The 16,265-nt window shown below is 40.7% G+C and overlaps 1 protein-coding gene across 2 annotated transcripts in view; it reads left to right on the forward strand.

The window, feature by feature from the left end:
• The window catches only part of Stard9 (StAR related lipid transfer domain containing 9), a 132,247-nt gene extending 116,312 nt beyond the window's left edge, over window positions 1-15,935 (forward strand). For both annotated transcript variants that reach the window (XM_077800225.1, XM_026392655.2), the window contains exons 25-34: window positions 152-343; window positions 798-981; window positions 2,312-2,449; window positions 11,911-12,022; window positions 12,209-12,318; window positions 12,547-12,611; window positions 12,810-13,012; window positions 13,268-13,347; window positions 13,527-13,685; window positions 14,134-15,935. In XM_077800225.1, the coding sequence (XP_077656351.1) occupies window positions 152-343; window positions 798-981; window positions 2,312-2,449; window positions 11,911-12,022; window positions 12,209-12,318; window positions 12,547-12,611; window positions 12,810-13,012; window positions 13,268-13,347; window positions 13,527-13,685; window positions 14,134-14,235 (1,345 nt within the window). In that variant the 3' untranslated portion in view covers window positions 14,236-15,935. The remainder of the gene's footprint in view (window positions 1-151; window positions 344-797; window positions 982-2,311; window positions 2,450-11,910; window positions 12,023-12,208; window positions 12,319-12,546; window positions 12,612-12,809; window positions 13,013-13,267; window positions 13,348-13,526; window positions 13,686-14,133) is intronic.
• Window positions 15,936-16,265: the final 330 nt, after the last annotated feature.

A 16,265-nucleotide genomic window follows, 5' to 3' on the forward strand; every position in this document is an offset into this window, starting at 1 on the left:
GTGGGTTGAGGTAAAAGAACCTGAGAAAGCTAATGGCTGAACTTTTCCCTCTGTCCTTGCTCATTTGGGAATATTCCAGAGAGGGTCAGAGAGAGCTTGGGGGAAGGACACTCAGGTACAGTTTCAGTGACTCAATTCCATTTTGTTGCAGGCAAAAAAAAGCCATCGAGACCCTCAGGAGAGAGCGGACTGAGCGACTTCAGAACTTCCGCAGGACAAGAAGCCCCCCAAAACAACTGAGCCTCCTACCCAGCAGGGATCTCCTGACCCACAACTTTGACTTGCCCAGCAGGCGCCGAGAATACCTGCAACAACTGAGGAAGGATGTTGTAGAGATCACCAGGTGAAGATGGTCCCAGAACCCTGCAGGGAGCAGGCTCTGTGTGGTAGAGGGGATCATGGGGAGCGGGGGCTGGAGTTTTAACATCTGGGAGGGCCCTACATGCCTGTGGTCAAATGGAAGTGAATGTGGGAGACCAGAGCAAATGGAAAAAATAGTGTGTAAGAGGGAACATAAGAGAGAATAGTGTGTAAGAGATGAGAAGGGGTTGGACAGAGAAGTTATGGGAAAGTATAAACAATGGCTCTGATACAAAGCAAACCTACAGACATGGACCTCAGAATGCCTTGTTCCTCTCTGTCTAGCAATCTACCTAAGGTTGTAAAAATCAAACTTCATGACCCTGTGGGCAAAGGGAGGAGGGGATCTTCAAGAACATGGCATTGAGCTAGACTTGGGTGGGCTGGCCAGGACTGTCATGTAAGAAGATACCTTTCCATCCTGTGATCTTCTACAGGAGCCCTGAGTCAGCATCAAGGTCTGCTCCCTCACCCTCTGACATTGATCTGATGCTGCGCAACTATCAGCGGGCCCGTGAGGAGGCCAAGTCGGAAATTGCCAAGGCACGGGACAGATTGAGGGAGCAAACTGAACAAGAGAAGTTGAGAATCCGTGAGCAGATCATCTCCCATCTGCTGAGGGTGAGGAATGGGGTGACTTCAGGATTGACTGGGACAGACCTGGAAACTGGGGTAGCCTTCACTGTGGTGGTCTGAGTCTGAGGATATAATACTTAGAGGAGAGCTGGCACCAAGGGCACCAAAGCTGGGCTCACTGTTTTTTTCAATTGTTTTTTTTAGTTATACATTACGCAAGCATCCATTTTGACATAATTATACAAGCATGGAATATATCTTGTTCTAATTCAGGCCCCAGTACTTCTGCTTCCCCTTTCCTCCCCCACTTCCTGTTCCCTTCCCTCTACTCTACTGATCTTTCTGCTGTTTACCCAATTTTTTAAAAAATTTAATTCTTGTGGGTGTATATGATGGTGAGATTCATATATGTGCATAGGAAAGATATGTCAGATTCATTCCACTGTCTTTTCTTTTCCCATCTCTCCTCCCTTCTCTTCATTCCCCTTTGTCTACTCCACTGAACTTCAATTCTTTTTTTTTTTTAATCGACCCATATTGTGGGTTAGCTTCCACTATCAGAAAAACATTTGACCGTTGGTTTTTGGGAATAGCTAATTTTACTTAGCATGATAGTCTTCAGATCCATCCATTTACCAGCAAATGTGATAAAGTCATTCTTCTTAATGGCTGAGTAATATTCCATTGTGTATATATACCACATTTTGTTTATTAATTCATTTGTAGAAGGGCACTTAGGTTGACTCCATAGCTAAGCTATTGTGAATCGATGTGGTTGCGTCACTGTAGTATGTTGATATATACCAAGGAGTGGGATAACTGGGTCAAATGGTAGTTTCATTCCTAGTTTTTTGAGGAATCTCCATGCTGTTTTCCAGAATGGTTGCACCAATTTGCAGTCCCACCCACAATTTATTTATTTATTTTTAATATTTTTAAAATTTTTTTAAAGAGAGAGAGAGAGAATTTTAATATTTATTTTTTAGTTTTCGGCGGACACAACATCTTTGTTTGTATGTGGTGCTGAGGATCGAACCCGGGCCGCACGCATGCCAGGCGAGCGCGCTACCGCTTGAGCCACATCCCCAGCCCCCCACCCACAATTTATGAGGGTACCTTTCCCCCCACATTCTTACCAACATTTATTATTACTATTTTCTTGATAATTTGGGCTCACTTTTTTGACATCCTCATCAGACTGGGCTCCTATCTTCAGCTGATATATAGTCAGGGTGGGGAAGTATGGAAGTGAGAGGCCATGGTGGGAGGCATTGGGGGGTAAGTAATGGGAGCTGTGGAAGAGATGGTTTGGGAAAGGAAATGTGGGTAGTGAGGGTGCATCAGGAGCTAGATGATGATGATCTGTTCTTCTCAGGAAGAAGAAAGACTACACACCTTGGCCAACTCCAGCTCTCTATGCACCAGCTCCAATGGAAGCCTCTCTTCTGTTGTCACTTCTGGTTACAATAGCAGCCCGGCCCTGTCAGGCCAGCTCCGGTCCCCAGAGAGTGTGGTGAGTAGGCAGATGTGGGGAACAATCTCTAGGGGTCAGGACTGTTGAGAGGAGAGTTTTTTAGCAGGACCTCATGCCTCCTCGAGGCCACTGTTGACATAAGTTCTTCCCATGTGCTATGACCTTTGATTAAAACCCTTTAGTTCTGCTTCCCTCTCCCTCTGTGTATTCATTCATAAATGAATGTTTATTATGTATTCACTGTTTTAGGATGGACCCACAGCAGTGAACAAAACTGTTGTTGTTGGGGTTTTTTGGTGCTGAGGATAGAACTCTGGGGCATTCAATTACTGAGCTACACCCCCTTCCCTTTTTTGTATTTTATTTAGAGACAGGGTCTTGCTGAGGGCCTTGCTAAGATGCTGAGGCTGGCTTTGAACTTTCAATCCTCCTGTCTTAGCCTCCTGAGCCACTGGAATTACAGGTGTACACCATACCGCCTGACCAAAACTGTTTTCCTTAAACAGACTGTTAGAGGATAAACAGCTTATTTGCTGGCTAATGTTGCAAGAGGTTATTTGGAAAAGTGATGCTAAGCCAGTACAAAATAGAGGATCTGACCTATTCTGCAAGGTCAATAAAATTATCTGAAGTGAGTGCATTTAGGCTGAGACCAGAAGGCTAAGAAGTAGTTAATATAAACAAAATGGTGCTGGTGTTGGAGAGTTGTTCATCCAGTAAGTGAGGCCTTGAGGAAGGGAGAGTCTGAGGAGCTTAATGGAGGCCACTGTGGCTGGAATATGTAGTGAGATGGAAAAATGACATGAGAAACCCTAGAAAAGGCCAAATCATATAGACTATATTGAGAATTCTGGCCTGTCTCTAATCCATTTGATATTGATACTCCCCCAAAGTGACAAAAAGCTGTTGAATTTAGTGAGGCCCTAACCAACTTAGTGAGATGCTGTCTTGAAATAAAAAATTAAAAGTGCTAGGAGTGTGGCTCAGTGGATTAAAAAAGAAAAAATCCTCTTGAAAACCTTTGTTTAAGTAGGGGAATAGAATGATGGGATCGCAAGAGGAGGAGGCAAGAGCTGCTGTGGGGAGACCCGAAAGAGGCCTGTGGCAAAGTTGGGCTAGAGGTGGTGGTTGCCTGGGTTTAGGGTACTGCCAGTGAAGAAACAGGTGGTGGGTGTAATGGGGAGCATATCTACAGAGCTTGAGTGTCAGAGGAAGTAAGAGACAGGAGTCAAAAATGGCATACAACTTGAGTTGAGCAACTGAAGGTATGATGGTATCAATGATGACAAGGAACACTGGAGGAAGACCAAGTTTTGTGGGGAAGATCATGAATTTGATTTCTCCCTTATTGAGTAGAAGATGTGAGAAATCCAGGTGTAGGAATTAGAATCAAGTGGGCAGTTGGAAATATAGATCTAGATCTAGAGCTCAGAGTAAAACCTGCCTGAGGATAAACATTTGAAATTCACTTTATAAATAAAACTTCACATGGTAAGGATATTAATATTCAAACAACAGCAAAGGACAAGGTTTTAAGTGCCTCTTTCAGTCTCTATTTGCCTTCCCAAAAGCAGTCATCTTATCCCAGTTCAGTTTTTATTTCCAAAGATATATGCAGCTATGTGAACATGACTATCTTTTGTAAAGCACATAATGGAGGCATGCTGTACCCACTTTGTTTCTTTGCTTTTTCCCTTAAAAATATATTTTTATATATCACTGCATATCAGTAAATTTGTTGCTGACTTTTCTTTTTCTTTTTTTGGTGGTACTGGGGATTGACCACAAGGGCATTCTACCACTGAGCCATATCTTTAGTCCTTTTCATTTTTTACTTATTTATTTATTTATTTAGAGTTTTGCTAGGTTTCAAAACTTGGGATCCTCCTGCCTTGGCATCCTGAGTTGCTGGGATTATAGGTGTGTACCACTGTATCTAGCCTGAGTCATTCATTTTTTTAAATTTATTTATTTATTTTAATTAGGTATATATGACAGCAGAATGCATTTTGATTCACTGTACATAATTGCAGCACAACTTTTCATTTCTCTGATTGTACACAATTTAGCGTCACGCCACATGTGCAGTCATACATGTACCTAGGGTAATGATGTCCATCTCATTCCACCATCTTCCTGCCCCCATGCTTCTCCTCCACTCCCTTCCCTTTGTCCAATCACAGTTCCTCCATTTTCCCCCATACCTCCCCTCCCCCATTATGGATTAGCATCCACTTATATAGAGAACACATTCGGCATTTGGTTTTTTGGGATTGGCTTACTTTGCTTAGCATGATATTCTCCAACTCCATCTGTTTACCTGAAAATGCCATGATTTTATTCTCTTTTAATGCTGAATAATATTCCATTGTGTATATACACCACAGTTTCTTTATCCATTCATCTATTGAAGGGCATCTGGGTTGCTTCCAGTTTAACTATCATGAATTGAACTGCTATAAACATTGATGTGGCTGCATTATTATAGTATGCTGATTTTTAAGTCCTTTGGGGATAGAATGAGGAGTGGGATAGCTGAGTCAAATGGTGATTCTATTCCAAGTTTTCTGAGGAATCTCCATACTGCTTTCCAGAGTGATTGTACCAATTTGCAGTCCCACCAGCAATATATGAGTGTGTCTTTTCTCTCACATCCTCACCAACATTTATTGTTACTTGTATTCTTATAACTGCCACTCTGACTGGCTTGAGATAAAATCTTAGAGTAGTTTTGATTTGCATTTCTCTAATTACTAAAGATGTTGAACATTTTTTCATGTATTTGTTGATCGATTGTATTTCTTCTTCTGAGAATTGTCTGTTCAGCTCTTTAGCCCATTTATTGATTGGGTTGTTTGTTTTTTTTTTTTTTTTGGTGCTTAGCTTCCTGAGTTCTTTATATATCTTAGAGATTAGTGCTTTGTCTGACATGCATGTGGCAAAAATCTGCTGCCCAAATGTAGACTGTGTTCACCTTATTGTTTCTTTGGCTGAGAAGAAGCTTTTTAGTTTGAATCCATCCCATTTATTGATTTTTTATTTTATTTCTTGAGTTTTAGGAGTCTTGTTAAAGAAGTCAGGGCCTAATCCAATGTGATAAAGATTTGGGCCTAATTTTTCCTCTATTAATGAGGCAGAGCCTCTGGTCTAATTCCTAGGTCCGTGATCCACTTTGAGTTGAGTTTTGTGTGTGGTGAGAGAGAGGGGTTTATTTGCTGCATATGGATTTCCAGTTTTCCCAGCACCATTTGTTGAAGAGGCTATCTTTTTTCCAATGATTATTTTTGGCACCTTTGTCTAGTATGAGATAACTGTAGTTATGTGGGTTTGTCTCTGTGTCCTCTATTCTGCACCATTGGTCTATATATCTATTTTGGTGTTCATACCATGCTGTTTTTGTTACTATAGCTTTATAGTATAGTTTAAGGTCTGGTATTGTGATGCCACCTGTTTCACTCTTCTTGCTAAGGATTGCTTTGGCTATTCTGGGTCTCTTATTTTTTCCAAATGAATTTCATGATTGTTTTTTCTATTTCTATAAGGAATGACGTTGGAATTTTAATTGGAATTGCACTGAATCTGTATAGCACTTTGGGTAGTATGGCCATTTTGACAATATTAATTTTGCCTGGGGGCTGGGGATGTGGCTCAAGTGGTAGTGCGCTCGCCTAGCACATGTGAGGCACTGGGTTTGATTCTCAGCACAACATAAAAATGAAATAAAAATATTGTGTCCACCTAAAAAAAATAAAAATAAAAAATAAATATTTTAAAAAATATTAATTTTGCCTATCCAAAAGCATGGGAGATCTTTCCATCTTCTAAGGTTTTCTTCAATTTGTTTCTTTAGTGTTCTGTAGTTTTCATTGTAGAAGTCTTTCACCTCTTTTGCTAAATTGATTCCCAAGTATTTTATTTTATTTTTTGAGGCTAATGAGTCATTCATTTTTAACAGCTGCATAGTGTTTATCTCTTGTTTTTCTTAAAGTTTGATATTTTGTATAGATAATATATTCATATAGTAAAAAAGCAAAAAGATAAACATATGTGAAAGGAAATTGGCACAGGACTACATAGACACACCAAGGACAAAAACAAAAGCAGATTTATTGTCAGGAACCTGTCAGACTCTCTCAGTCAGAGAGAACAGCAATTTCTCTCTCAAGAATTACTTTTAATAGGCCAAGTAAAGGCCGTGGGTTAGGGGCGGGGTTAGCCCTTGTGATTGGCATAGCAAGCGTCACCTGATTTTGGTGAATGCAAGTTTTCATTTCTGAAGACAAAAATAAGCAAGTTTATGTTTCTCAAGGAAGAAATAGCAGTTATTTCTGAAGAACAGAACTTGAGTCATAAAATGGGAGTGGGGAAACGAAGATGGCTGTAGTTATGCCAACAATATGTAGAGGTAGATAGGGAATCCCTATTCTCACTCAACCTAATCCCTTTCCATCCGAGGAAAGCAGTGTAGTTTTTTGGATGGATCCTCCTAGAGATCTTTATACATACTGTTCTTTACCTCCCCCCACCCACCCAGTGTACCTTGGAGTGCTTTCTATTTAAGTATGTGGAGAACTAACTTTTTTCTTCATTTCTTCTTCACACTCCATTGTAGAAATGTACTGTGACTTATTTAACTATTCTTCCAACTTAGGTTATTTTCAGTATTTTGCTGTTATTAATGATGCTGCAGTGAATAACTTTGTGCCTGAATCATTTCATATATGTGCAGATAAACCTGTGGGATAAATTTCCATAAGTAGGTTTGTACAAAGAGTTCATGCATTTGAGAACTGGGGTTGTGGCTCAGTGATAGAGCACTTGCCTAGCATCATGGGTTTGATCCTGAGTACCATATTAAAAAATAAATAAATAAAAGTATTAAAAACACCCCTCAGTCTTCATTAAAAATAAAGAGTTCATGCATATGAAATTTTGATACCTCTTGATAAAGTTACCCTCACAGATACACTAATTTACATTCCCATTAGCAAAGGGTAGGAGTCTGTTTCTCCCTATTCTCTCATCAATTTTTTCAATTCTTTTTTTTTTTGTTTGTTCATTGGTTTTGTTTTCCTTGTATAGCTGGGCATTGAACACAGGGCCTCATGTATACTAGGCAAGTGCTCTACCACTGAACTGTATCCCCTGACCTCTTTTTTAAAAACATTTTATGTTTGAGACAGCATCTCTCTATATTGCTGATGCTGGCCTCCAACTTGCAATCCTTCTGCCTTAACCTCTGGAATAGCTGGGATTACTGATGGTGTGCCATGGTGTTCTACAAATGTTTTGTTTTCCCTTAAAAAAAATAGTGTCTCATTTTTCTCATATAGGATCTCTTTCATTAAAAAAAAAATCTATTTAAATATTTTTCTTTTTTCTGAGCCTCTGTTTATGTCCTTTGCTCCTTGTTTTTTTTCTTACCAATTTTTAAGAGTTCTTTAAATAATAATAAGAATTAACCCTTTGCCTTAAATGAGTTATAGATATTTTTCCCAGTGCTTCACTCTTTATCAACTTTGCTTGTTTTGCTTGGGACCATTCAGAAATATTTATTTATCAGCCAGCTATAGTGGCACATACCTGTAATCCCAGCAACTCAGGAGGCTGACACAGGAGGATTGCAAGTTCAAGGACAGCCTCAACAATTTAGCAAGGCCCTAAGCAAATTAGTGAGACTCTGTCTCAAAAAATAAAAAGGGCTTAAGTTATGGCTCAGTGGATAAGCACCCTTGGGTTTAAAAAAAAGTGTTAAGAAAGATTTATTTATTTATCAACTTTCTTTTTATAGTATTTAAGTTCTCAATAGAAATTCTTTATAACTTTGGAATGGAGAATGTTTCTAATTAAGAATTTCTCCCCTGATTTCTTCTAGAACTGCTGTGGTCTTATTTTTCATATTTAAATCTTTGTTCCATTTATAATTATTTTCACATTTGTTTTGAGGTGTGTATCCAACTTTATTCCTTTGGGTGGCTATCTGCTTGTCCCTGTAGTGATTATTAGGTATTCATCTTAGCCTCACCAGGGTACAGTGTCCCTTTTCCCTGTACTAGGGCTTAGAATGAGTCTACTCTCTGATAGCACCAGTCCTCCCAAGCTCCTACCTTGCCCTTCCTTTCCTGAGATTTTTCAGAATATTTTTCCTTGTCTATTTTCTGTGTGAAATTTAGGATCAGATTTTCTAGTTCAATTAAGAATTTGTTAGTATTTTTATTAAATTTTTTTCACATTGGGGATTAACCATTGAGCTATATCCCTAACCCTTTTTATATTTACTTCTTTTAAATATAGGAAGTCAGGGTCTCACTAAGTTCTTAGGGTCTCACTAAATTGCTGAGGCTAGCCTCAAATTTGTAATCCTGGACTGGGATTGTGACTCAGTAGTGGAGCACTTGCCTGGTATATGTGAGGTACAGGGTTCGATTTTCAGCACCACATACAAATAAATAAAATAAAGGTCCACTGACAACTAAAAAAGATATTAAACAAACAACCCCCCCCCAAAAAAAAAAAAAACCCTAACTTGCAATCTTCCTTTTCATTATCCGCCAAGAGAAACCCCATGCCACTCGTCATTTCTCCCCAAACCTACCATTCCCCAACCTTAGGCAACCTCTAATTTATTTTCTGTCTCTACAGAAAGATTTGATTATTCTGGACATTTATTATAAATGGGATCATATGATGACTGGTCTTTTTTCACTGGCTTCTTTCTCTTAGCATAATATTTTTCAGGATTTATTAGTTTCCTAGAATCTCTGTAACAAATTACTGCAAACAGGGTAGCTTAGAACAATAGAAATTTACCCTGTCATAAATTTGGAGGCTACAAGTTTGAAATCATGGTTAGCAACACTAGGCTCCCTCAGAAAGCTCTTGGAGAGAATCTGTTCCATGGTTTTCTCTGAGCTTCTGGTGGTCACCAGCAATCCATGGCATTCTTAGACTTTGTAGCTGCATCTCTACAATCTCTCCCGGTCTTTATATGTTGTTCTCCATGTATGTGTGTCTCCTGTGTCTTCACATGACTTTCTTATAATGTCATTGGATTTAGGGCCTACTCTAATCCAGGATTATCTTGACTACTGAATAAGATTATATTCATAGATACTTGGATTAGAGCTTCAACATATCTTTTTGGAGACAGTAATTCAATCCATAATATGGATGCATTCATTTGTAGCATATATCAAATTTCATTCTTTTTTTTCTGGCCAAATAATCTTGCATTGTATGAACAGACCATACTTTGTTTATCTGTTCATCAATTGATGGACATTAAGGTTGTCTATCAGGTTGTGTCTGTCATTTTGTCACTTATGATTATTGCCGTCATGAACATTCCTATGGAAGGTTTTTTTTTTTTTTTTTTTCTTATTTTATTTATTTATTTATTTATTTTTAGAGAGAGAGAGAGAGAGAGGGACAGAGAGAGAGAGAATTTTAACATTTTATTTTATTTTTTCTTAGTTCTCGGCGGACACAACATCTTTGTTGGTATGTGGTGCTGCTGAGGATCGAACCTGGGCCGCAGGCATGCTAGGCGAGCGCGCTACCGCTTGAGCCACATCCCCAGCCCCTTGTTTTTTTTTTAAAGATTCGATGCTGGGGACTGGGTTGTGGTCAATGGTAGAGCGCTTGCCTAGCATGTGTGAGGTACTGGGTTTGATTCTCAGCACCACATAAAAATAAATAAAAATAAAGGTCCATTGAGAACTAAGAAAATATTAAAAAAAAGATTCAATGCTGTATTTCTGTTGATGGTAAATCAAAATATGTTTTAGCAATAGCATTAATTTAATGTTTTTTTTTAAATTAACATTTTTTTTTCATTTCTTCTGGGTTTGAATCACTGGATCATAGAACTGCCAGACTATTTTTCAAAGTGGCTGCACTATATGCATTCCTGTCAGCAGTATTTAAGCAGTATATGTTTCTCTACATTTTCGATAACAGTTGGTGTTACTATCTGTCCTTTGTATTTAGAGGTTCCACATCTACAGATTTAACCAATCACAGGTTGAAAACATTTTTTTTTTAAAATGTTGTTATTGATGTGTACCAGCCTAAAGTGGTTATACCTACACTGAACACAGGCTTTTCTTCTCATTGTTCCCTAACAACTATTTACATACTACTTCATGGCATTAGGTGTTATAATAACATAGAGATTATTTAAAGTATTTAGGAAAAAGTGGAGTGTTTGCATGGATTATATGCAAATATTTGTGTTTAAGTGACTTGGACATCCTCAGAAGGTCCTGGAACCAGTTCCTTGCACAAGCTAAGGGATGACTGGTTTTGGTTGTAGCCACCAGAGTGGATGTGACGTGGTACTACATGGTTTTAGTTGCATTTCCCTGATGGCCATTTGTGGATCTTCTTTGGAGATATGTCTATTCAGATCTTTTGCTCATTTTTTTAAAAATTGAAGTTTTGTCTTTGAGTTCTTTATATATTCTAGTAAAAGTCCTTCATCAGGTATAATTTACAAAATTTTCCCCACATGTGTGTTGTCTTTTCGCTGTCCCTTTGCAGCACAAAGTGGGTGTTTGTGTTGTTGTTGTTGTTTGGGATTGAACCCAGAGTGTTCTACTACTGAACAATATCCCCTTTTATTTTTTTATTTGAGACAGGGTCTTACTAAGTTGCTGGCCTAAAACTTGAGATCTTTCTTCCTCAGCCTCCCTAGTTGCTGGGATTACAGGTGTGAGTCACCATGCCCATCTGATAAATATCTCCATAGTATATCAACTAATATTCTCAATTGATAATATGTAACAATATTATCCTACAGTGCCTACCAATACCTACAGTGCCTACCATACTTTGCTTAACAGTATTATCAAGGTTCTTTAGTCTTTACTAATATTATAGTATTTTAGTTACATAGTTCTATTCTTGTGTCTGACATTGTCAATTTTTTATGGTGACTAATTGTACCCTATGTTCATTTTTCTATTTGATTATTGGACTTTTTATTTTTTGTGGCCCTTCTGCATATTAAGAAAATATCCATTTTTGTTATTTGAGCTGCCAGTTGTTTTTCCAGTTGTAAATTTGTTTTTCAAGATATTAATTATTGGACTGGGGGTGTAGCTCAGTGGTAGATTGCTTACTTAGCATGTACGAGGTCCTTGGTTCAATCCTCTCGCCATGTATTTATTTATTTATTTATTTAGAGAGAGAATTTTTTTTAATATTTATTTTTTAGTTTTTGGCGGACACAACATCTTTGTTTGTATGTGGTGCTGAGGATCGAACCCGGGCCGCACACATGCCAGGCGAGCGAGCTACTGCTTGAGCCCCATCCCCAGCCCTATCGCCATGTATTTATTATGTGCAAAAAATTTTGCCCTGTTTAGAAAGGCATTTACCCCCCTCTGTGAATTTTTTAAGTTATATTTTTTATAATAATGTTATACTTCCCCACCCCCAATATATCATTGATCCATAAAGCATAAAGGATTTATTTTGGCATGACCTCTGTTCTTCAGGGGGACTCAAACTTGCCTGATTCCAGAGACACCTGGATAGGGGATGGGCAGGCCCATTCTGCAGTGAGGAACCTGTATTTGGCTGGATCTGTCTGGAAGAATTCAGCTTACCGTGAGTGGCAGGGGGGTGGGGCATAGATATCTGCCTGGTTTGGGGACTTATTTTTGCCTACTGTATCATAGGGAGTCACTGGCCAGAAACTGTCAGTCCAGTGTCCCTATCCCTGATAGGGAGCTGTTGCTGTCATGAGGCCCTGACATTCAGTGCTATCCCAGAACCTCCACCTCTTTATTGTAGGCTATAGAACCTCCTCGGGCAATTGCCGCTGTTTTCCATCCAGCCCATCCAGCTTCTCCTCTTCTTACCAGGATTTGGCCAAACACATGGTAGATACTTCCATGGCTGATGTGAGTATTTGCTCCCACTCTTCAACATCACTGCTTTAGCCAGACCTCTGCTAGGTGGGGAGGAAGAAGAAAAGAGCTGGGCAAATGAGGGCCAGCAAGGCTTGTAGACTTCTTCAGTGGTTTTCCATCTTGAAAAATGTGTATTTATTAAACACTGATCAGAAAGTTGAAACTAGAGGCTGGGATATACTGTGCCTACTAATTTGGTTATGGCCGCTCTGTCCCCAGGTAATGGCTGCTTGTTCCAATAATCTACACAATCTCTTCAGCCGCCAGGCAACAGCTGGCTGGAAGTAAGTTTCTTTGCAGTGTTCTTGATCCTAACCCTGTTGTCCTGCTTGACTTCTCTTCTCCTTCCCCTTCTCCACCTTGCCTTCCTGGAGTCTCTTAACCTGATTTCCTCCTTTGTATCTTAGGAACCCTCTTAAAAAAAAAAAAAAAAAAAAAACAACTCTTAATTCTTCCTCTTTCCAATCCTTGGTGTCCCTTAGCTATCAGGGTGAAGAGCAGGAGGTGCACCTTTACTATAAGGAGTTTTCTTCTACTCGGCATGGCTTCCTAGGTGCAGGTGTGGTGTCCCAGCCACTATCTCATGTATGGGCAGCTGTGAGTGACCCTACCCTGTGGCCCCTGTATCACAAGCCCATTCAGACAGCAAGGCTACATCAGCGGGTGAACAAGAGCATCAGCCTAGGTGAGCCCAAGGGAGGGAGGCTCCCATGGGGCCTGGTTTCTGGTGTGTCCCATGATCTCTGGCCAGGGGACAGAGGCAGAGGGTTGGAGGCAGCCTTGTTGAGAGACCAGATACTTAGCCTACTTCCAGATTGTTTATCCAAAATTTCATTGGATGTCAAGTCATAGGATGAAGGGGAGGTTCCTATGCTAAAGAAGACTTGGGACTAGATCTGGCAATGGGCCTCCTGACTCTGCTTTACCTCCACCCCTCCAGTGTACTTGGTGTGCGATACCACCGTGTGTGCACTGAAGCAACCACGGGATTTCTGTTGTGTCTGCGTGGAAGCCAAAGAGGTGCCTGCCTTGCTGGTGGTAATCTATGGGAATTGGTTTCTCTGGTGGGGATGAGGGCAAATTGCGGCTGGGTCTAGGTCATGGGTGGCTTCAAGGCAAGCCCCGTTGACTTCTACTATACTAATTACACTTGAGCCTGTTCCTGTTTTTTCCTCATTACATAACATCTCTGTCTGCAGGGGCACCTGTCTATCATGGCAGTTCAGTCTGTATATGACACGTCCATGCCAAGACCCAACAGAAAAATGGTCCGAGGGGAAATACTGCCCAGTGCCTGGATCCTGCAGCCTGTCACCATGGAAGGGAAAGAAATTACCAGAGTCATTTACTTGGCACAGGTGATATAGAGCTAGTAGCCAGCCTTGTAACATACTTGGGACCTCTCTGTCTAGCTGTGTTCTAAAAAAATGTGGCCAGGAACTTCTTGGGTTCAAAGTAAAGGAGTCAGTGGAGAATCAGAGAGGAAGGAATGAGTGTTGTTAGCTGAAGTTGCTAGTACCAGAGTCTCGTAGTAACCTACATCTTGTGGTTGTCCCCAGGGTCCTTAGAATACATATCATTGCAAGGTAAAAGCAGCAGCCTCAGCAGAGCAAAATCATTGTTCATAGATAGAGTTCAAGTCGAACTCTATCAGTGGGAGGTGAAGAGCAGAGCCCAGGGGTCTTAGACACCAAGCCAGTGGAGTCTGGGGTGAATCTCCCATCACCTCGTCCCAGGTGCTTGGGGCTAGAGTGGCCCTGGCACCTCCAGCTGTTTGTACTTCATCTCTTCCCCTTCTGCTTTCAGGTAGAACTGGGTGCACCAGGCTTCCCGCCTCATCTCCTGAGCTCCTTCATTAAGCAGCAACCACTGGTTGTGGCCAGGCTAGCTTCCTTCCTTGGTAGTTAGCACCACACCAGTGAGATGGTGCTGCTGAGATGCAGGCCCAGGATGCTCCAGAAATGCTATGGCTGCTCCTCCTTAACTGTTAGCAACCTGAGATGAGAAGAAACTGAGGCTACCTGTAGTGGCAGACTACACAGACAGCACTAGCCCAGGGTTGCCAGGAAAGCCCTGTCTCAGTACTCAAGTCACCTCTGCAGAACAAGAAGCCTGAGCTCCTGGCCCTTGCTGTCCAGAGAGAATGAAGCTCAACTCACTTTTTGGATTTCTCACCTTTATTTCTCATTTCTGGGACTATGACACAGGCCTCTCAAGGACCAGAGTTGGGCATAATCAGCAGAGCTGGGGAACTGCAGGGCTTTGGCAAGATGCCTTCTTAGTTCGGCCCAGCCCTCAGGTTGATGGGAAGGCAAGCAGCCACTGGCCAAGACTCCACTCTGGAGCTGCCTCCAGTGTTCAGCTCCACCGTATAGAATATCACAAAGGACCAGAACAGAAAAAAGGCTTAAAAAATCAGCTGCACAAATCACAACACAGACTCAGAATCTTTTCTCCAAATACTATTCATTTTTGCTTTTTCCCCCTTCCCTTTCCTAGGAGAGGATATTTGGGTCTTTGCAGCAGTCAGGAGTGTTAAGCACTGCTGCTTCAGAGCACTTCAGGGTTCAGGAAGATGGGAGAGCAGCGTAGACACAGCCTGGACAGATTTCAGGTTGGGATGTGGGCCCTGGCCCTTTGAGGACTGGTGGTGGGTGGGGGTAGCCAGATGATTGCTACTGACAAGGCAAGAGGGATTTCAATGAGATTAAAAAATGACCTCTGAAGAAGGAAGATAAATGAACTGGAAGAGGAGGTAAGCAATTTGTCAGGAGGAAACTTGATTGCAGAGACCTTCCCTTCCCTTACCCGGAGGTGAGTCCCTTGAGCTACTGCTCTGGCCCTACCAATTCTAGGATGGATGAAGGGTGGATTCAGTTTTCTTGTAACTTAGCCTGGCTGAATTTGAGCTCTGAAGATTCTGTATGTTTACCTAGAGGTGACAGGGACGGGAGAAATTCCCATTTAATTTTCTTGCCCCAAATCTTTGGTAAAAGAGGATAATTGTATGGGGATTGAGATGTGGTTAAAAGGGTAAATTTCTGTACAGTGCAGCAAAGAGTTGCTTTTCTGAAAATGTTTGTAGGGTTTCCTTTTTCTCTTACCTCAGATTAAGTTATATTGTTTTTATAATATGCTTTTAAGCTTATTTTTCAGTTATTTTATTTAACAGCGTAAATATGTAGGACCCTAATTTATGTATTCTTCCCCTCTTCCTAAAATTGTTGACCAAAAAAATGGTCAGAACATTTGTAAATTAAAAGTCCCACGCAGGGGCGCTGGGGTTGTGGCTCAGTAATAGAGCACTCACTTAGCACATGAAGGGTGCTGGGTTCAACTCAGTACCACATAAAAATCAAAGAAAGGTATTGTGTCCAACTACAACAAAATATTTAAAAATTAAAAAAAAAAAGTCCCATGCGGAGCCAGGAACCAGTAACACACCTGTAATCCCAGCAGTTTGGGAGGCTGAGGCAGAAGGATTGCAACGCCAGCCTCAGCAACTTAGTGAGACCATCTTTAAAAATAAAAATAAATCCCATGTGGGAGGCATGGTTCAGTGGTATGCTCTGTGCCTAGTGTGGATGGATGAAGTGTCCTAAGTTTGATCTCCAGTACCAAAAATCAAAACCACTTTTTCAAATTCCCAAGCATTCAGAAAAGACTAGACTTCCCATGGCTTGGGAGGCTAAGGCAAGGCTCTAAAGCAACTTAGTGAAAAAAAAAAAGAAGAGATTAGGAAAGAAGGTTCAGATAAAGAAACTTTAAAGTAGTGAATGGGATAAGCCTGATGGGGAGGGAAAGGTATGGACTGATAAACAATATCGGGGAGAAATAGGACTGAGAAACACTCCTATTTTTCAATGTTGATGTGACTTCCCTGTTTTGTACATGGGGCTCCCTCTAACCCAGAGAATCTTACCCTTTCTGATAGCTAC

Source organism: Urocitellus parryii, chromosome 6 (assembly GCF_045843805.1).
Source record: "Urocitellus parryii isolate mUroPar1 chromosome 6, mUroPar1.hap1, whole genome shotgun sequence".
Taxonomy (NCBI): domain Eukaryota; kingdom Metazoa; phylum Chordata; class Mammalia; order Rodentia; family Sciuridae; genus Urocitellus; species Urocitellus parryii.